Source organism: Erithacus rubecula, assembly GCF_903797595.1.
Source record: "Erithacus rubecula genome assembly, chromosome: 5".
Classification (NCBI taxonomy): domain Eukaryota; kingdom Metazoa; phylum Chordata; class Aves; order Passeriformes; family Muscicapidae; genus Erithacus; species Erithacus rubecula.
Genome location: NC_136687.1, coordinates 22,817,346 through 22,840,461, shown reverse-complemented (window position 1 = coordinate 22,840,461; position 23,116 = coordinate 22,817,346). Strand labels below are relative to the sequence as shown.

General features: G+C 35.9%; 1 protein-coding gene across 1 annotated transcript; it reads left to right on the top strand.

The window, feature by feature from the left end:
* The first annotated feature begins 7,819 nt into the window (after positions 1-7,819).
* YIPF7 (Yip1 domain family member 7) lies at positions 7,820-22,175 on the top strand. Its single transcript, XM_079307317.1, has 6 exons — positions 7,820-7,895; positions 9,327-9,443; positions 10,097-10,263; positions 12,019-12,164; positions 16,600-16,781; positions 20,917-22,175. The coding sequence occupies exons 2-6, from the start codon at positions 9,328-9,330 to the stop codon at positions 21,077-21,079; spliced, it is 774 nt and encodes a 257-aa protein (XP_079163443.1). The 5' UTR covers positions 7,820-7,895; position 9,327; the 3' UTR covers positions 21,080-22,175.
* Positions 22,176-23,116: the final 941 nt, after the last annotated feature.

Below are 23,116 nucleotides of genomic sequence, written 5' to 3'. Positions count from 1 at the left end.
AGAACAGTATTTTTCCTTCAGCAGCCAAAGCAGGAGGTGCTACTTACTGGGAACACACAGACTTGGCCAAGGCCTCCAGTGCATTCCTCTTGCCCTCAATCATGTCTCCTTTCCTTTTTTCCAGCATGAAGAATTCCAGCCTCCATCCTTTTAATCTTTTTTTTCTTTTTTTTTTCTTTTTTTTTTTTTTTGCATTTGTTATATCCTCTTTAATTCCATTGGTTTGCAATCTTTTCTTAAGGGCTTAGTTTTGGAAACAGAAAAGATAATTTACTACTGTATTATTTTAAAAATGAGGACCCAATGAATGACAGGGACAGTCCTGAGGATGACAACAGAGTTCATTTAGGCATGTGAACCATGTTTGGAGGATCACAATCCACGTACCTTGCTGTGATTCAGTTCCCTCCAGACATAGATCAGGCCAAGGTCATTAATCCCAATTTTAATTGCTTTTCTCTCTCATTAAGTTGACTGTGTTAGAAAGCTAGATCCATCCAGCTGTAGAAAAAGGACAATTAAAATCTTTTTGATGGTTATTGCCTGAAAAGAGTTGCAAGTAAAGAAAATGTTTCTGAGCGGAAGAGAAAGGATTGTTCATTTTGGACCTATGAATTAAAGGTGTTCCAAAAGGACAGTTTTGAGGATTTCATTTTCAAAACACAGTATCTTGTGAATGATAATTGTATTCCTGCTTTTTATTTTCAGTGAAAATAGAAGGATACACACCTTCTGAACCATTGTGCTTAATTTTTCGGTCTATATAAGTTTCCTGTGAGCTAGCAGTATTTATATTTTATTACTTTTTCAGCCCAAAAAATTAACGTTGCTGATTGAAAATTATGTTATGTATTTGTGGGTTTTTTGTTTAGTTCTGTACCAATAAATAAGAATTGCTTAATTGTACAATATATGAGAGTCTTTTCCTTTCTACCTTTCAGAAAGGAGTTTTGAAAGGATTAAACTGGAATGCAGAAAGCACTTGAGTAAAGTTATCAACTTTTATATTTTTTTCTTTTCTAAATTATTTCAGCTGAACTGTTTTTTAATTTTTTTTCTTAGTTATCTTAATGTCAAAATAAAGGTAAGAGTACAGAGCAATTATTTTAATAATCCTTTTCAAAACCAATTCACCTTTTTGAATTTTGATTTTCATGTTTCTCTATAGTTGTAGTATTTATTTTCTTTTTTTATTCCACTGACAATCTTTTCTATGTTGAGAGGAGAAAAATTACCTTGGCTCCGTGTTGGTGGAATGTCTGCTGTTGGCTTTTAGCCAGTAAATTTTTTTTTGTTTCTCTATCTGTATCTTACAATGGCTACTGTGATACAGAATAACAATACATAAAACCTGGCCTAAGGAAATGCTATCTGTAAAGTCTGAAAACATTAGGAGTGAGATCCTAAAAATATAATTTGAATTATACTGCTCATTCATTTTCATTCTTGATCAAATACTTCTAATTTAATAAACCATATTTTTATTATTTCTAAAATGATTCTCAGAAAACAGTGAGGATTTTTTTCACTGAATTTAGTTCACCTTGAAAAGAAAACATATGGGAAGTCTTATCCCAGACACTTAAGACTTTGCAAGTTTATAAGCATCAAAGTCTTTACATAAGGTCTTTAATCACAGTGTGGACTGTGTCTCTAATCTGGTGCTTGGATTACAAGTGAGTGTACACTCTGTGTCATACAAGCCTGCACCCTGGGTGACCTTGGCTGGGATGAATCCTGGGTTAACTGATCCCTGCCTCTCCATTTTGGCATCCAGCATTCCAAGAATGTGTGGAATTGGCTTCTAAACCAGTGTACTCATATATAATTTTGCTATTCAAATTGGGCTGGGGCCAGGAAGGCCCTGCCTGCAATGACAGATTTGGCCTCTCAGGGGAATAGACCCTGTGCCTCTGTCCCCTTCCTTCCTATTAGTGACCTGTGGGATATGTGTGGCATCTGTCTGATGTCTGAGCAAGGGCAGAATATGTTCAGCCAAATAGAAATCCATCAGGATGCCCAGTTTAATTAACAGTAAATGCTTCTCTGGTGATTTAGATTTATTTCCAAGATTTGGACTTATTTCCTCTTCCCTTTCCTCCCCTTCTGTCAGAGCAAAGCAGAAACAGAAAAAAAAAGGCTTTTACTTGGTGGGTTTCTCTTAGCTTAACATGAGACCACTACATAGGTAAAATCTTGCAAAGCAGGAAATATATCCACAGGTTTACTGCAAATTTTCCAAATGACCAACATCTTTTTTTCTACTTTTCATCTGGCTCCAAGCCTGGCTATATTGCTATGTACATAATTACTCTGGGCACAGACAAGAAGCTGAAATTTTGCCTGAGAATCCCTCTAAGTACACCAAATTAATTAATGTGTTCTCCCAAAAAAGTAAAACTCACTTCATGGAGTTAACATTCCCTTTGGACAATTTGTGATCCACAGATTATTTACATGAAGTGCTGTAACTTCATTTTTGAAACCTTTATAGTTTACACAGTCTGTATCTTCTTATTCTAAAGAAATAATTGCAGTTGTCCTTAGGAGCTTTGTAACCTCCACAGAGAAGAAACGTTTTTCTTAAATGTTGCCTTATCTCCTGTTCCCAGTTCAATTTTGGAATAATAATTTTGCTTTTGCAGGATACAGTGTTGTAGCTTTGTTACTTCAGGAGACCCATGAGAAGCAGACATGAACACATTTCTGAAATATTGAATATCTTTATTGAGATTGTTTAAATAAATAGTTAATAATGTTGCCTAAACTCTATTTTCAGTTGTATACCAGTGATGATACCTGCATAAAACCTTTCACATTCAATTGAGCAAAAGTCCTACAACAAAAACAAAAAATTAAATTTCATTTTCTGTACTGGCTATTGGTTCAGTATTCCTGAAAATTTATTAAATGCAAGGATGAGCCAATATAATTAGACACTTGCACTTCAAACAAGCTTACCTCAATAAACAAGTTTTCTATTCTATATCCTTAATTGTATTTTTTTTTCAAATTGAGTTCTCTTGCAGTGTAAACACACACTGTACTGTATATGCCTGTGTATTTTGATTCTCCACTAGAAAATGGAGATTTGAAAGAAACTGCACTAAAGTGACACAACAGAAAATACAAGATGACAAAAAAAATTAAAATAAAAATAAATAAATTATGGTTTATTATTGCTATATTTTCTATTACATACAAACTAAATAAATAAGGATTTATTTATATATTTATTTATTTATTGCTATCTCTTCAATTGCATACAAACCTTTAGTACAAAATGTTGCTGCACCATACTCCTTATCTACCTGTTTTGGCATTCTCCACAACAATTTTGAATTTGTTGGGTAATTTTGAATATGTTGAACAGAGAGAGAACTCTTAATACAAATAAGATTTCTACAAACTTCATGAAAATAGGAAATTACTAGGTGGTAAGAAATTGTGTTAATACCCACACTGAGCAAAATATGAAAACATGAGTCATACTTATCCAACACCAAAGAATCAACCCGAGAACCTGATTCATACATCAAAAACACTTAATCTGAAGGGGATTTTTTGTTTGTTTGTTTGTTTGTTTGTTTGCTTTTGGTTTTTTCTGGTTTTGTTCATTGGTTAGTTGGTTTGGTTTGGTTTGGTTTTGGGTTTTGTTTTTTGGTTATTTTGTGCTTATGATAGAAAAAAGTCTGGATAGAAAAGATACATATTATGAATCTGAAGCTGGAAGTCAGCTAACTCACAGAAGAGGCGGTAGAACAAGAATTCCAATCAGAAGTAAAAGTTGAGTGGAAGGAAAAGTGTCACTGAAATCATGCAAAGCAGTGTTTTGGTAATTGCTGGAAGTCAACAAATTCAGCCCATGTAGAATTAAGAATGTTTTGGTATATGCAGTGAGTTTCTTCCCTTTTCTTAGATTTCAATTTGTAATCTTTTGTGTTACTTTCCTGCTTCACAGATGTAAAGGATTTGAATGGTCATATATGTCAAAACAAGAATTGCCTGCTTAACAATGAAAATGACTGAATATACTAGGATGACCATGAATTCTTCCCATAAATATTTTTCTAGTCTTCTACTAATTCTTATTCATTGGCTTCTTGAGTGGCATACTGTTTCTTTGCATTCAGTAATTCTTGGTTGTTTTAACTTTCATGGACTTGTTCCAGATCCACACAGATATTTAACTATGCATAACTTCCTTTGACATGAATTTCCACCAGTCTGTCACCCGTTAATCCTTTTTTTCCTAATTTTGAAAACCTTGTGAATTTTGTCTTACAGAAGAAAGAGAATTGTGTGTTTGATTTGTAATGGATATCAATAGGTACAAATATTCATGCACATATAAATACCCATAACTTCTCACTTGTTTGTTCAAGTCTAACAAACTTGTTAAGCATAAAAAAGAAAACACTAATAGCTTCAGATTTCACTTTTTTGCATCTTATCCACACTATGAAAACTGGTTACAGCAAAGAATTAATCTCTTGCAATAGATGTGTCTGAGACATAAAATTCACTTAGCAGCCACTTTCTATAATGTAAGTAATTAATTTGATAAAAAAACCTATTTCATAGTAAATGGTATATTTCTTTGCAATTAAATTTTCCTCTCTTCTTTAGGAGCACATTTTAGTAATGTCCATTTACAGAATTATTAATGGGGGTAAATGTAATTAAGCTTAAGGCTGGCTGAATCAATCCTTAATAAGATCCATTTTTATATTTCAAAAAACTATAGAATAATTGGCTAATTATTATAATGGATTTGCCATACTCATCAGTTTACTTTGAGTAATAAAAGTAATAAATGAGGCTAAAGCCAGAGTTCTATAGTCTTTTTCATCTATTCCCATTTAATCTTTATTTTTTTTTTCAAAAAACACTCACCTGAAAGTTTAAAAAAGTTGAAGTATCATCCCATTTCATAAAACAAAACAAAACAAAACAAAACAAAAACAAAACAAAACAAAACAAAACCATAAACCTGAAAAGGAAAGTGTAAACTTATGGAAACTGATGACATTTCACTTTTTGACGCATCTATTTTCCTTTTCAGGAAAGATGGGAAAAAGTAGGTGAAAAAAACCCTACTAGTTAACTTTAAGGAACAATTTTGAATTTATTTTAGAAATTGTCACATTTTTCATTAATTTCCTTTTTTTTTTTTTTTTTTTTTTTTGCATTCCCCAGCTTCAATTCTCATTTTCATCTTTGAGGATTAGACCTCATCCAAACTATCCTCCCCATAGATTATTAGCATCCTCTGTACCTGCCGTTCAAAGAAAGTAAAGTTATATTCAAACTCTGTTTTAAAGCCCTCAAGTGCAATAATTTATTTTCCCTTTATGTTAATGTATCTGTGACAGCCTTGTCTAGAGTGGTGTCTCAGTGCTGGACTGAACATACCTGCAGTGTCTGCTGGACCATCTTTGCAAAGTTCCTCTCCTTTAAGGCATCAGTGGAAATCCTCCCCTCTTTCACATTTACATTTGAGACACATCAGATAGCACTTATTTAATCAGTATAATGGGTGTCACAATAAGCAGGGGTGGTTATATATCTACTGAACCTAAGTAAAGTAAAAGCCTTTGTATAAATATGGGTCATCGGTGGTTACCTTTCCCAGCTACAGATCTCATTAGGAAATAAATTACTTTGAAATGAGCTGGTTTCCAAAAGCCCACGTTGATTGGATTCATCAACACAGTTATTTATTATTTGGTCCCATAATTTGCTAGGATCAATCTCATGGGGACAGGCCAATAATTAATCAAGGCATTTTATTTAACCTTTTACAAGACAGCATGTTTACTTAGTTTTGATCTTCCCAAACTTTCCTGTTGTTTTGTTACTCAACAAGATAGAAAATTTTTAACCATTTCTTCTAAAACTTTTAAATACAGAATTTTTAAATGGTGATTTTAACACTTCTAATTAAAATGCTTCTGTATTTTTGTTTTATCAATGCTTTTATTTTTACCTCTGATAGAAGCATGGCAGTATAATTTTGTCTTCTTTTAATGCACTTGGACGGTAATTTCTATCAGCCAGTTTCCTTTCAACTAGCTAAACTTACCTTTTTTAATTTTTTTTAGCATCTACTTCTCATTTCCAAATATTATTTTCCATTTTTGTATTTTATGTATCCATTTATATGCACATATACACAAGGATATTGATGTATATATGTATACAATAATCTTATATAGGAGAGAAATATGTATGGCTCAAATTTAAGTTCCATTTTTTTTCTTTTTTTTTTTTTTTTTGATGTACAGGTGGCTTTCTTGTCTAACTATGGTATATTAAATGACTTTTAAAGTGTTATTTGACCATGTTCCATGACTATTCATTATATTTTTTCTCTTTAAATTCCTTCTCTAAAGTTTATTGTCTGATAATTATTTCCAAATTTTTATAGATGTATATATATTTATATTTCTAATATAAAGTAGCAAAAGTAATTAAATCACTTTTAGTTTAAATAAAGAGGTAAAACCCTAGCAAATCAGGATTTTTCTGTTCCTAAAAGGAAATTTTTGAATTACCTTCCTGAGGGACAGAAGTTAATCCTGTATCATTGCCCTCACTGACTCAGTATAAAAAAGATGAAGACATATTATCTAAACTGAGATGATTAGACATTATAGAGATTAAGAGTTTGCTAAGAGCTAAAAATGAAATTTCACCTTGGTGGATGTAGCAGCATGAACTGTTACTATAGAAATAGCAGAATATGAGGGAAACTTAACAATAGCTGTGATAAATACTGTAGATAGATTATCCTTAATTTGCAGAACCAAATGTTACATTTTTCTTCTTCTCACCATTCTTCTGAACTCTTTCTTGGACACACTTACTGGGCAAAAACTTGGTAAGCTTAATTTTAAGTTATTTTAAAATGCACCTATGTTGTAGCTCTCCTATAGCATTGTAAATCATGTCCTAACAGTGCATCATGGTTCTTCTAATGAAATGGAATTATTTGGTCTTCAGCATCACAGGATTGAATAAGCTCCTGAGGCATAGATTTATTACCTGATAATACATATAATTTAATGTCCCATTCCTTAAATTTAATAGGCCAAGTTCTTATTGGGAAACTATCCAATAAATAAAGAAGTGGAAAAAGCAGCCTTTGTTGTGGCTAGTTGTCAAACAAAAGCAGGTGTAAATCGAAAATTCATCTTTGAAGTTTAAAATCTATTTAAAATCCATACTGTGCTGCTGTTTCCTAGCAGCCAGGACTATGGAACAAAGGTTTCTTGCCCTGATTCTGGCATGGTGGATACTTCAAGAGACAACTCTGCAAATGGATGAGAGCTCCTAGGGGAGCCATGGGGCAGGGGGATGTGCCTGGAGGGCAGATCCTGGCACTGGACCAGCAGAGGGACTTGGACCAGCAGAGTGTTCAGCCTCCCTCCCTCCCTCTGCCAGGGGGTTCCCAGGGAGCTCCCAGAGCTGTTCTGGGGCTCTGGGTGCTGGAAACACACCCTCACCCTCACCAATTTAACAGATAACATTACTCATTATTAAAGCTTTTTAATGTCTAACAGCTCTGCTAATGAGGGCTCCAACAAGATCATCATAAATACCTTCTGTAGGAGGAATCTAGATTATTGAGTTGTAGTATATAGAACAATATTTGTTAATTTTGTTCATTTTTCCTCCAAGGTTCCTACCCTTCTCTGCCCATTGTTGCTAGCTCTTGTCAAATGCTAGCCCTGATATTGACAGGTTGAGAGGTTTTTTTCCTTCATGTGCATCTGTTCAAATATCAAATTTAGAGTCTTATAAATAGCACTAAGCTCATCCCCGTTGAAGCAAGAGGTCTTCTCCAACATATAAATTCAACTGACTGGAGTTTTCACCAAATGTCTTAAAAAGTAAGTAACCTTAACTCCCAATTCTTTTGGAAAATAAATTTTTCTTTCTTGAACTTTGTTATACAGATTTAACCATATCTGCTCGAGCAATTATTTCATTCTGTATAGTGACAGCAAAGGACATAAAATGCTTACTGGAACTGAACTGTTGAGGTGGAGCTACCAACTAAAGTTTCTTAAAACATGCTCTGCATGAAATCTTTATTGAATGAGTGCCTAAGTGGTGTGCAATTCCAAATAAAGCTACAATAAATAGCTTGGTACAATTAATTTCTATTAATTCATATTTAAAATGTAAAAAATTTCTCCTCTAAATTTGGAAAACCTGCACAATTGATCAGCAGTTAAGAAAATAATACAGGAGTGATTTCTACTTTGAACTCTAGGTATGACAAGGAAATAGGTCCCCAAAGATTAGTCTGATAGTGGGGAAAAAATCACAAACTCTAATATGCAGCATTTCAAGATCCCTGATGAAATACTAATCTTTATCACTTTTATCTTACAAAAAGATTTGCAAAGATCTTTCCCATAAGCAGAATGTGCTTGATACATACTGAGATAAGTCTAAGAATAACAATAAGGTCCAAAGCATACTTTGCCAGTGGCATTTGGAAAGTTGGAAATTAGGACAAAAGTGAGAAAAAAGGGAAATGTTGGGAAAGATTTATATCTCACATGAAAATCTAAGTAAATTGGACATGGCTATGGTTATCAGTCAGGTTATGTAACTTCTCTGTGAATTTTAAGGCTTTAACTACCTGAATGCTATCCAAGTGGTGGAACACATGCAGCAGAAAGGAAAGAGAAGCTTTAACATATTTTCTTTCACCAAGGAATTATCCAGTCATCAATCCAATTCAATCACCTGTCTTTTACTTTACACATTGCTAGCCAGTGAGAATGTTTCTCTGCTACCACTGATGTGCCAGCTGTGTCCTTGAACAGAAATCACAGATTTTGTGAACAAATCTGTTTTTTTTCTATTATTTTGTGAGTAATATATAATATTGCAAAACATAAATAGCTGTAAATAGCATTTTAATCTTAATTTCTAGACTTTGAGATATGGTCACAATATTTTTAATTGAAAGTAGGAAAATGAACTGTTTAAAACAATACTTTATAGATGTATATCTTCTTTCAAAATTGCATTATTTTTGGTAGTAGTAAGAAGAAAGGGAGTCTTGTATATCACTTCTAAATTAAGATACTGTAATTTACAGTAACAAAAGATAAATTCCTCCTTTCCTCAGTGAAAGAAAGTAAATGATCTTTCTTTTGTCTCTTCAAAATTATCATGAGCTGCAATGTAAAGGTTATCTTGAGTTTGTGGCTTTGCAGTTTGCAGTTTAAGTTTAGGATAGTTCAAAACAGACTCTGGCTTGTAAAGGCTATTTATTGATATTTGCAAATCATTTTTCCAACCAGAATGTCAAATTTTGAGCAGTTTCAGTTCGACTTTTACCAGTCTAATTATACCATAGAGGACCAGGAAGAAGGTTGCAACAGCTATGGCTCAGACAAAAACCTCTGTGAGAGCAGAAAGTAAGTATGGGTGCTGTTCCAGCTTCCCTCTCCAACAAATGGTGCTTCTGGGGCTGTCTTTGGGGTTTGAAGGAGCAGGAAAGAGGTTCAACACATCATCTAGACTTTCAGAAAGGCAGAATGCCTATACGTGAATTTTTCGTTTTAAAGGATTTGATTTTGTGCTACTTTTATTAGTATGCATGTTACAGGTTGCTCACCTGACAGGAGTAACTGAGCTTCATGTTACTAATGTGAAATTTAGGGTGCATATTACAGGAAATTCTTTAGGACCCTTCTGAGATTCAAGAAAAAAAATCCTAAATGTGTGGTTCTTTCATTATCAGTATGGACATATCTGAGGAGTGTCACCAGGCTGCTGGGCAAAAAAATCTCAAGTGCCTGAATCTGGAAGTGGGTGTGGTGGGCTGTGGGGTTCTGGTGGGCTGTGGGGCTCTGGTGGGCTGTGGGGCTCTGGTGGGTTGCAGAGGGAACTGCAGTCATGGAGGGCAAAGGCACCTCAGCACTCATTCCCCACAGCAAGCATTGTACCCAGAAAATCTTCAGGCTCCCCAAATTGAAAATAAGTGAAGTGCAGGTGGAACGTGGTGAGTAGCTCTAAGATGTTCCTCATGGTAGTTATGAGTTTGGCTGTGCTTTGCCTCTTGTCCCAGGAGCCAGAGAGAAAAGCATCCTGCAGCTGGGGCTTTTGTCCCATCAGACATGCTTCTGTCCTCTCAGAGCTACACGGGGCAGATTCTGCAGCCAGCTCACAATCCCAGCACTCCCTCTCAGCTTGGGTATGTCGATGGATTTGACGAGGAGCCTCCTTTGCTAGAAGGTAAAACTAATCTCACAGATGTGTGATTCCTGGGAGTGCCTCTAACTTTCCAGTTCCTAGTGGAACTCACTAGGGAAACTGCAGCAGAGCTGGCAAGCCTCACCATGTGAGCTGCAGCCAAAGCTCCTGCCCCCCAAATCTCAATTCTGTCCTTTGAATTCGCCATGGACTCATCCTGGCTTATGGCATTGGGCAGATATAGGTACTACCACTAGATGACAGCAGAACAATAGTTTTGCAATCACGTTTCCAAAATTGTTTCCCACTCGTGTTTATCCTGCATACATGTTGGAAAATCTATAATTAATAAACATGGATAGTCATCCTTTTTTTTACATATCTAGTAATAGAATTAGCAGTTTGCAGATGCTAAGTCACTTGTTTCAATGGGAAATAAATTGGGAAAGCTGCTTTCAGTTTCAATTAGTTGATCATTTAACTATACAAGCAATGTCATTCTTTATGATGATTGGCCATTCTAACCCTTGTGGCTAATTTTGTCGCTAGCAAAATACTTGTGCTACATTAGGGGGAAAAAAAAAGTAAAATTTGTCTGCAATTATGTCAACATAATATAAAATGAGCATATTCAGCCTGCTAGTTTAGCATACTGGAAGGCAGCTGGAATTTTTACTACTCAAAGGGGACTACTGCTGCCTTAAAGCCAGCAAGATCATTCTGTTTGATATAGATAACTGCTAGATCTCTACCTCTAAGACCTCCAACCATTTAACTCCCCATGTGGTTCGCCCTGGGAAAAGGATGTAATACAGCTCCTTGTGATCCACAAGGCTTCAGAGATATTCCTATCTGTGCACCACATAAATCAGACCAAAAATACACATTTTAATGCAGAATAGCTTTATATATACAATGTTTTGGCTGAGCTCAAGGTGATGGAGAGGTGGAACAAGATAAAGACTTGCCTTTCCAAACAGATCTAACACATTGTCATTCTCAGTCACTCTGGCAGCAAATCTGAATTTAACTTTTCCCTTACTGGAGAATCTCAGGGAACATGATTACTCATGCAAGCTGAAGTGTTTCTCCAGAAGTTATAAGATAAAGCTTTGCCCCAGCAGTTAATGGCAGGATTCCCATCACCTTTAATAGGACAGATTTTGTTCTGTTTCTATGGGTCTCACTAATTATTTTTTAAATGCAAGCGTCCCCGCCCCCCCAAAAAAACCCCACCCAAACAAAAACAACAACAACAAAAAAACCCCAAACAACAAACCCCCAAGCTTATAAAGCATTGTATAAAGTAGTATAAACTTCTCTTGAAGGGACAAATGTCATTTTAAACTGCTTTTGACAGTTCAGGATTAAGACACATTTCTTGTCAGATTTTCCAGAATTAAAGTATATATCTCTGTCCTCAGTGTTGTAGAGTATCTTAAATTCTGCAGTTATTGTTAATTAATGTGTTTTTCACCATCTAAGTTAGTGTGACATTAGATATGTGTGTTTTAAATATAGGAAAAACAAACATTAACTTAAAAATGCTGAAGCCATTTTTTGCTTCGCTGCCTAAAGTTTTATTTTATAAATTAATATTTCAATTTAGAATGAAAGCTGACTCCCAAATATACTGAGTATATAGCAAAGACATTATGTTCCTACTACAAAATATGCATCCTACAATATTATCTTCACTGATGCATTTGTTTGTAGCTTTTTGATATCTAACAGGTTTTTGTAAAAGTGTTTTTTTCTTGTGAGCAATTAACAAAATCCAGAAATTTCTTGTTGCAGAACTCGGGATCAATTTTGAGCATATATGGCAGAAAACATTGACAGTTCTAAATCCAATGAAGCCTGCAGATGGCAGCATTATGAATGAGACAGACCTCACTGGACCTATGGTTTTCTGTTTGGCCCTTGGAGCAACATTACTCATGGTAGGACGTGACAGAAACCTTCAGGGATTTCTTTTCCAGCCAGCTCACACCTAGGTGATAATGAGTGTGAAGGTGCAGAAGATGTAGTACTGAAATAAAATGAGTCGTTTGCTGCTGGTTGTTCTGGGATTAGGTATTAAAAATTCTTCCTACTTTGAAAGCACCTGCATAAAATTTAAATGCAATGTAAAGGTGACACTGGTAAAGTGATGTATTACTTCCAGTGGAAAGAAGAGACCACATCATTTTTGGGTGGGATTTAATATGAATAAAAGGACAGCTCTGTGCCATATATAATCTGGAGAAGCTCTGAACAGGTTTTAAGGAGGGAATAAAAAAGAGATAGCAGGCCAGCCCAGTTTTTCTAACACTTATGCTACTTTTGAAATTATCTTCTTTCGGTGTTATTTTAGATTGCAGAGACACATAGACTAAAAAATATCTTTTAATATAACTAGTATAACTGGAGGGAAAAAACCAGAAACAGTCTTTTTCGCCCCACCCCCTTAAATTTGCAATATCTTCCTGTAAATTTTGCTAGTACTTTCCTATTTTATATTCTTTGTTCTATATTGTCTGCTTAGCAAAATACAGCAGCTTGTATTTGACGTCCTTCTTCTTTATGAATATAGCTTTCCTATAGGAAGAAAGTTTAACAGGATTGTGCAGAACTCCAGATTCATCTATATATCACTGCAGCAGGAGTTCTCCAGTGGTGCTGAAGTACAGCTCTGATTGCTGGCAGCAATTTATTAGGCAGGGATAAGGTGGGACCATTCTGGGAAGGGCTTTACTGCCCTGCAACTGAGGTGAGAGGAAAGGGGCTCTAATTCTCCATTTCCTCTGTGATAAATAGTGCTGAATCAGAAGATTCTTGAAAGTTCTTACTCAATTTGTAATGTCAGTGCAGTACCTTGAATGTGCAAACTGCAATATAAATGGCAAGTAGTATTATTATTTATGTTCCTATAAAAATAAAAGTCTTTTAAAAGGGTGGAAGGGGCAGGAGGGAAGGGAATAAAAGGAAAAGAAGGTGGAAGCTAGAAAAGATAGGCTATTTTCCACCTGGAGACAAAAATGTATGAGGGTAGTAAAAGGAGAAAGTTGAATTAATTATAATCAAGAAAATGAAAGGAAAGCTAAAAGAAAGAATGGGAAAAAAGTTTCCTGTTGATTTTTCTCCTTGAATAGCCAGCAGTTATAATGAATATTAAACTGTTATTATTGAAATAAATTACTTTAATTATCATACATTTTCTGGGATATTACACATTTTAGGTGTCATTAGAAAACCAAGTATTTTCAACACTCCAGTCTTAGGGCAGTAGAACACCTCTGACACAATCCAGTGTTTTTGTTCCATAACTTCACTGCAGTAAATCAATGGGTTTATCTTAGAAATTCAGGCTACCATTTTATCTCAGATATATTTGAATACTAACCTGTCTCTTCAGCTGTGTAAACTATGATATCCTTCTGCACTTAAATAAGTATCTTCTGATAGCACCAGGAACATAATTTGGTTGAGAGCTTGTTTCTAAAAATAATGTATACATTTACTTTAGTTTCAGCTTTTTAACTATGGAAAATTATGCAAAGATATTCTTCAAAGGGTAGCAGTTCTTTCAGAGAAAAAGAGGTTGGCAGCAGGACTTGTTCTTCCTCATGTTACTGTAAAACAGGGCAGCTCCATTATAGATAGAGAAGCAATGGTTGCACAAAATTTAGCACAAGTCCAAGTTTCACCTGCTTTGCATTTTCACTGTCATTTGTATGAAATCAGACTTCCCCACCCACTTCAGCTAGAGGTAATAGAACCCACTCCAGGCAGATGCAAACAAGAACACCAAGTCTGACTTTCTCCTAACCTTGCTCCTTCTGCAGGACAAATTTAGCTCTTCCCATTCATCAAAGCCTGTCAGACTAATCAAGCCTGATTCTGGTTTTGCTTACATCACTGTGAACTGGGAGTATTCCCGTGTGTGTGAGTCAATATATTTACATATGTTAAGTAAGACTAAAATCGGAACCAACATGTACAGTTGCTTTTTTTTTTTTTTTTTTTTTTTTTTTTTTTTCCTTCTCTCATATCCTTTCACCACAAATCCAACATTTCACCATTTGGAGATCTCAGTTAGCTGCTGGTGCTAGTGCTCCCTTCATCTCTGACCCAGGAAGTTTTAATCTTAAACTAAGCTAATGAATAAATAGTGTAGAACACTAAAATCCACTGAAACAGTGTAAAATATAGCTTGTAGTTGATGCATCTGTTTTGAGACAAAACTTTACTTAGTTGGTTTGTAGCAAACTCTGCCCCAAACTATTGTGGATGTTAAACTTACTACATATCCCTAATGACTAAAATTCTAGTTGATAATCATCTGAGCTAGTATTGCTCTCCCACACTATCTATAGTTATCATTAATTTTATTTGTTTAAGCAATTTTTCTTGATTATTTTATACCACTAGTATGTAAACGCCAGCAAAAGAAGTCTGTACCTAAATAGGAAGATTTCTTAGGCTGTTATTTCACGAATATATTAGTCTTTATGGAAAGGCAGTAATGGGGAAAAGGTCAGGAAGCTGGAAGGATATAGGCAACCCGGCTGTACCTTCAGGACTGGGACCAGAGGAGAGCTCAGCAGTGAGCCAGGTCAGTCTGCAGGCAGGATAGCATTGCTGATGTAAAGTCAGGTCTAATTAACTCAGGTAGCCTTTCCTGTTCATGTACTGTTCTCCAAGAGCTGGTGAGCTGCCCCCAGCCTTCAGCACCAGGACTTGCAAATTGTGCCATTACTAGGTGAAGCCTTCTCCACAGTGATGCTTTACATCTGTCCAGCTCAAAGACTGCTGGCATCCAGTGATCCATTTCCACATGTTTGGATGCAGGAAGAAAGGGCAGAGAAGGGTCCTCAAAGTTGATTTGCCCCATATTTCACTAAAGTGTATGGATAAGTAAAGTCAGAGGTCTTCTCAACCCTCCTTAGCCATCATGGGAGATAAATTAGCAAGTATCACAAAACATGAGAAAAACTTCAACAGTGTTTCTGCCTAACCCATCACAACATATTCCAATCATAAGCCTCAAGATTATTATGAAACTGAGACCATCTATTAATTTTGAGTCTTATGTGGTTTATTATATGCAATTTTATATACATTGATATATATATTTAATGCATAGTGTGTGCAACATATAGATGTTTTGTGTGTGTGTGTGTGTGTGTACAAACACACTTGTGGTTTTTTTATGTACATATATCTTATTACACATCAGGAAGGTGATGCATAGTGGCCCTTCATCTGGGAAGTTTACTCCATGGTTCTGAGTTAATGGTTAAGTTTCAGGTCTGAACTTTCTCCTTCACAGCTACATTCTATCATTAGGATACAAAGTTCCAAGATAAAAACAAGATTTCTGATTTATGAATGTTTTTCTGATGTACAGATGTGAGAATGACAGTATTGCATAGCCAACATTCAGTATCTAATTTGTTAGAAGCTTGAAGGGAGACAAAAACATATTTAACAGTCTTTTGTGACTGTTTATTTTGGGGAGTGAACAATGCCCTTATGCCTGGAGGTGATCCTTCAAAATGATGGCAGGAGATGAAGGAATTGGTGGTGCTGTGGCCACAGTTGCCTGTTTTACTAGCTTTGTGTATAAATTAGAAAACATCAAGCTCCAGGCTTCCAGGCTGGTACCTTTCATAGGCAATAAATTCAAACAAAGGAATAAAACCCGTAGGAAAAAAAAAAATCTGGTATTTTTTTCATTCGTTAGAACAAAAAAAGAACACAAGCTGACAGTTACTACTGAGCTTTATGTTAAAATGTTGTATTGGTCTAAGCACAGAGATGTATCTTTCTCATGGTAGTTAAGGGAAAGGGCAGTCACATTTTCCTTGAAAACCACCATAGTTTAAGCAAAAATTTCCTAATTTTTTGTAGATCTGCTTAAAGCTGAAGTTTTGTAATAAAATGTGAAGCATATCAGGTAACCTAGGTCATCATATTACTTAGGACACTTTCACAGCCCCCTTTACACTTATTGTAGAGATGTTTACTCAGCCTAAACTGGTTTTTAATTACTAAAATGTGCTTTCCATCATTTCTTCTTAGTTTGTTGCCATTTAAACTTTCCCAAGTCTCCCAACCAATTCCAATTGTATTCAGAGCCCAATGACAGTAAGACTGAGAATCAGTCTTTTAATTTTAAGTTAGAAATAAGCACATTTTTTCAATTGAACCTTGGAATTACTTTTATGCAAAAATCACTCAAAAGTGTCATCAGTGCTTCACAACTGAACTGATGTAGGTGAAGCAGAGAGCGTCAACAAGAAGTAACAAACCCAAGCCTAAATCTGATTTCTGCTAGCATTCTGTGATCACTGCTCACTTCTGTCACCTCATGCTTCCTCACATTTATTCCAGGCAGGGAAGGTTCATTTTGGCTACGTGTATGGGATGAGTGCCATGGGGTGCCTTGCCATGCACGCCCTGCTGAACCTGATGAGCGCCTCGGGAGTCTCGCACGGCTGCGTCACGAGTGTCCTGGGCTACTGCCTGCTGCCCATGGTCATCCTGTCCTCTGCTGCTGCCCTCTTCTCTCTGCAGTAAGTACCAGCCTGTGGCAACAGGAATCCTAGGAAGGACAGTAAGTCAGATGGCTGGTGTTGTGCCAAACATTTTTTAAATGGTCGCGTAGTAAATATTGGCTTCTGAAACTGTAGCGCCATTTTTTTTTTTGTATGTATGGGTGGAAACAGACACAACTAGACTGTATTTGAAAGGGCTTGTGTATATAACTTCTGATATAAGTCTTTATTTCCACTGTTTTCCACTTGGAAGGAGAGTGCTGTTGATTTTTGCAGCAGCCTCAGTTGTGATTTTTGTTTTGCAGAGCCGACATGGCCAAACTCAATTATCAGTTTTAAAAGCAACTGCTGAATTTTGTATTTATATTAGCTGGTTGTCTTGTTTTTTGGGGGTTTTTGTGTTCATAGCATCAGGCCTCCCATCTTTATGTTTCCTTTCCTACTGACTTCTGTGGAACAGAGTGAAATAGCCAAGTAACCCTTAATGATGTGGAGAATTAGGACAAGCATTTAAGATATAGCAGGCTTGTGTATTCTGAGGTATAGTTTTGGTACAACTGCAAGCCTGAAAAGAACTGACTACTTTGAAAAACCAAATGTGTAGCAGTGCATGTATCTGTGCACATGTTGGGGGTTGTTCAGTCATATTCTTTGAATAGGAACTTTTTGGCAAGCCTCTCATTCCTCCTCATTCAGTAAGCTTTTTGAGAACAGTGTTTATCTCCTTGTTCACACGCAGCAAAGTACAAGCAAGTTCCAGATATTGCCTGAAGGCCTTGAGCAGTGCCTTTACCTGTTGTTAACATGTTATTAATGATGCTTGCCCTCCTTAATCTCTTTTTTGTTCTCTCATATTTTTAACTCTCCAATCTCTAACATATGAAACCTAGCAGTGGATGAATGAGAAAATGCCCATTTGTCTTTTTGGAAAAGCAACAGTCTTACATTATCTATCTATCTATCTATCTATCTATCTATCTATCTATCTATCTATCCATCTATCTATCTATCTAGATAGAAATTATTTTTTAAAAGGAAATTATGTGGTGGAATGAAATTTTGGCAAAATTCTTGTTACATGTTTCTGTGGAGCATTGATGGCTTAACCTGACCATGTTTCATGTATTAAAGTGTTTCTGAGCTGTCCTTGATAAGATGGATGATAATGACACTGAAGAAGCTGTTTATTCTCTGTTCTCTTACACTTCCCATATTTTCTTGATTAACCTGTTTAATAATCCAGCCTAATAAAATGTGCAGATATATAATTGTAAGACAGATGGGGTGAATTCCAAACCAGCTGTTACAACTGTGCAGGGTACTGTTTTCTGTGCATGGAATCCCCAAGCACACACCACAGGTTTGTAAAATGCTGTGAATTTACACAAAGCACATCTTTTGAAAATCTATAAATACTAAAATGTGACAGCCTTTACAAAATTTAACTGATATTTCTAAAATGAAGTGGTAACATTAAGTACCTATTGGCAGGGTTCAGCAGTCCTTTCTCATTTAGTATATGAAACTGCTTGAACACAGCAAGTACCAAGGTCAATTATTGCAAACATACTATTAAAATTAAGTGGCAGCTTTTAAATCCAACACACATTTCATTACTTTTTAATTTTAAAAATTATTTGAAATGGTAAAAGAAAGAGCAGCACATTCATGAGTTTAATAATATGTATAAAAAAACTACTTCTGTTTCAATGTTCAAAGAAATAATTTGAATTTTTTTCACATAAGATATACATAAGATAAAGCACTTATCTATGGCAAAGATACATAGTAATCTAATAATTTTCTATTTTCATTATTAGCTATTTCCCTGTAACTACATAAATAAAAATATGGAACATTTGAGGTACTGAATAGTACCAAGGACAAAAATAGTTCTCTTATTCAAATTTGCATGGAACTAGAATTGTTTGTGCCCATCTATGCTATTATCATGTGTGTGCTGTTATCATGTGTGAGCCCAAGTTTATTAGGCCATCTTTCTGGGAAAAACATCAATAGACTTTTTTCCTGCAGAAAGCAACAACAATTCTTTAATATCAAGTCCCCAAAAAGGGTGGTAAAGCTTCTTCCTTAACTAAACAGTGAAGGAAATGAATGCAAGCGTGAAGAAAGAAATTCTTAGACCCATCTGATGCAAAGGACCCATTTGGTGACAGCAACTGCAGGATGTGAGAGAAAGAGAAGTGGAAGGGGCCCACTCACATGTCCCTCCATCTCCATCTCACAAAAATACAGCTCCAGTCCTCTTGGCCACTGTAAGCATGCCATGTGCTTTTTGCTCTTCTCCCACACTAGAGGATTTGACCCTCATGGACATACCAAACACAAAGCTCTCTGCCAAACCATTCTTTGTATAGTAGTGACACATTGCTGGATTAATTTATAAGTGCACAGTGGTACCTCTTGATTCTAATGATTTTTATGCCCCCTTTCCATCCTGCTCTCTGCCAGTCCTGGAACAATCCATGAGAGGCCATTGGACTTCAGTGCAAGGCAGAGCAGCCACAGCTCTAAATTGTGCCCCGTTGTGATGGCCCCTGAAAAGTCATTGTGTTAGCTGAAATTTGCCATTGCACAGTATGTTCCTATTGCACCCCATCCCTCTGCCAGCATGGGTACCTGCTCAAAGAGCCATCCATACCAGCTCAGAATTTCTGGCTTACTGTTAAGGTGAGCAACTAAGCATCTCTTCCTGGAGGAGAGGTCAGGAACTTGCTATGCAAAGCCCAGTGGAATTTCCCTAAATGCCACTACATAGGTTTGTAAAACACTTAAACTGAGGAGGTTGAATCACATGGTCTTTAATGTTTTATTTTTAACTTGTTGAAGTTGCAATGAGGTGCTGAGTCACTGTAAAATCAATTCTTGCCTTCCTCTCTCAAAGGCTCAAGAGCTGGAAACACCAAGGACCTTATTGGCCTGATGACTGGATTGCTAAGAAATCAACTATTTTATGTGATGTGAATGCATTAAGTAAACTAAGTAAATTGCATAAGAACAGTTTTATTCATCATGGTTTTATTGCAATAATTATATTAGTGGAGATAATTTCTCATGAAAGGACCTACCTGAGTATATACACACATTCTGTTTTTCCCTTCTGCTTCTGTTAGCTGATGCTTTGGAAGAATGGGGCACCAGGAAGGCCTTTAGGAAGTGTCACAGGTTTATTCTTTCTCAAAGGCCTTGAGACTGACACAGTAAAAGTGTGTAAAGCAGCTATCTCATTATGTACTTCAGCAGTGCATTATGCACATGATCTCATGCATTTTACAGAAGCAGGCTGCAAATAGAGTGCAAATAAAGCACATGTGAAACATTATTTATTGGCAAGATTTTGTTCCCACAGGGTTTAATGGTGAGCCCTTTGTAATCTGCAGGAGTATTTCAGCGGGCTTTTAACCATAGTCCCATAATCATCAGTTCTCCAGGGGTCCCTGCTCCTGAAAGGAAGCACAGTATAACCTCAAAAGGGCTCAGCTGTCACCAAGAGATAGGGTGGAAAGTCACAATCCTTTCAGTGTGCAGGGAAGGATGCTAAGATAAGCAAAATATTTTTCCTTGGTGGTTCTTTTCCCACTCCTTTGTGCTCAGTGTGTCCCTTTTTTTAAAAGGCCAGTCAAGCTTTTCCCTGGGAGACCTTTCTGCCCATCCAGCTGGTGTGAGTCTTTCAGAGCCTCTCCTGAGTGTAAGGCACACTTAAAATCTGCTCTCTGTGTTACAAAAATGCAACCACTCCAGATCATCAGGCTTCCTGATGGAAGAGTAGGTCTGTAGTGTCATTTCAGAACCTAACAATTTCTGTAAGATGATTTTGGCTGAAAAAGATCTTGGCTAAATTTAATATTAAATTTTTGCAGCTGCATCTGCTGGAGGTTCAGAAGATTTATTTGTAAATGTACAGTCCTTTTAGCAGTACTTCTGATGAAGCTTTTATCTGTGCTGAACATATTAATTTTCTGTTTATGGTTACAATTTTAATTTGCTCTCATGCTTGACTTTCATTTCCATTGGCTGTTTCCTATCAATGACATGCTGCTAGACATGAACTTGAGTTTGGTAAGATTTAATGCTACATTTAATAATAAGTAGACTCTGTCATGTTTCTATTGTGCTTTTTGTTTCCTCCTAGGGGAATCCCAGGAACTGTGTTTGCTCTGCTTATTATTGGATGGTGCAGTTTGTCAGCCTCCAAAATTTTTACATCTGCATTGGCCATGGAAGGACAGCAGCTCCTGATTGCATACCCATGTGCTTTACTTTATGGACTTTTTGCACTTCTGACAATTTTCTGAGATGTGTTTTCTGGTAGTCTTCTTATGCCTGTTTATGGTTGTTCATGGGGCAAGGGTTTATTTACTTATTTTCAGATTGCCTAGAGTTGTGTTAAATTCCATTAACAAAATTAGATTCTATGACTTACTGGGTTTTTTTCCTGATGGCTGATAATGAAATAAAAAATCAAGCTACCAGGTCGATGGCCTTAAAATAATGGTGTTTTGACAGTCTTACAGTTAAAAGAAATTATTTTCTTGAGAAGGTAGTAAAAGGGAAGAAAAAAAGAAAATAAATTATAATTTAATTTTTTTAAAAACCCTGTTCTGATTTATAAGTATTTATAATATAATATAATACATATGCTAGAGAGTAATTAGAATGCAATTATGTAAATATTTAATGGACATAGTAAATCAAGCTAAAATACATATTTATTTGTTTTTGAAAAACCAAATTGCCATCTTATATAATTACTGATTAATATCCAACATTTATAGGTTTGGGTTTGGGGTTTTTTTTTGTGAGAGAAGACTGAGTGACCCTGTTTTGTGATGTTGAGGAACTGGCCAGGAACAGACTGATATAACAGAGGGAATCTATGAATGTTGCCTTGTTTTTCTTTTTCCTTTTTATTTAAGAGGTGCTGATGTCAAAAACACCATTGTACTGTTTTTAATGCACAGTAACATTATATTTTAAAATATTCAGTAAACCACTGCCTGCTGTAACTTCAGGAAAGCACCCCACAAAGTAAAGGCAACCCCTAAAAATGTCTCCTGAAAGGAAGAACTGTATTTGAACAGGCAAAATACAAATCTCCATAATTTTATCTGCCCCTCAAAAATTGATTTGTTGTTTTTAAGGGAACCAGGCATTTACACAATGGCAATGAAGCACAGAATGCACGAGATGATATTTTAAAATGTATTATTAGAAATATCAGGCTATCAAGAGGAATTGGAGATGGGTGCAGTCACAACATGAACAAATTCTAAGTATGAAGTAGAAGAGAAAATTAAGGTAGGTGTAAAAAGAACTAGGAAAAGTAGATAGATTAAATAAATGGAGATGTGAGGGAAATAAATGGCAGCAGATTATTTCTTCAGTGTCTTATGGTGTTCTTCTTCTTATGATCTTGATTATCCTCGATTGTTTTAAACTCTTTGGTGAATTGTTTACAAAATACTTTCTTCCTAGACAGAGGGCCAGTGATTCTGGGACAGAAGGGCCTGATGCTGCAAGTACTTAGGCAGAAGTTTAATATGGCAAAGCTTCTCAAAAATTCACAAAATAATTGTATTCCTAATCCTTTTCAGGTCAGAGGTAAATTAGATGATCAGTTTGTCCTTGAGCTAGTGGCTCTCTTTCTGAATTGCAAGAGCCTTTGGTAAAAATATTTACCATTGCTGTCATATTTGTTTGGGGTTTTTTTAAGAACTCTTATGCAAGCCATTCTGGAATTCATTTTACTAATTCCAGAGGAACTAGGTCAGACCAGAGGTCACGAGAAGCAAACAAAAGTTAATGTATATTTATCTAATTCCTTAACAAATCACAACTCATTTATGGAAAAAATTCTGCATTTATCCATTTCTTTACTTCAAGGCAATGAAAACAGCAAGAACAGAGGGAAAAGAGAGGCCAAACTGGAGGCATGACCCTGCAGCACATTGTGGCTATAACTAGGCAGGATCTGCTTGTATGCAAGTGGGAATTGTGTGAATTTGGAAGATCAACAATTGTAAACATGACAAATTTGGCCCTGCTGTATCAGAGAGTAAATCTGACAGTAATAAGGCACAGATAAACATGTCAAGTGACTGCAGGGTATGGATATAAAAATCAAGTGCTTTGATTTACCATGCATTAATATCATTCTCATGTCTGAATGGGGACAGATTCATATGGTTGTACTAGTTGTAGGGTTCAGAAAGAATGGTTTAGAAGTACTCAGATCCATTTTTGCCCTGCACTTCCTATTGTCATTCATGCTGTCTAAAACAAGTATAAAATGGCTCTATTCTGCAGCACTTTATGTTCTTTCTCATACTGAT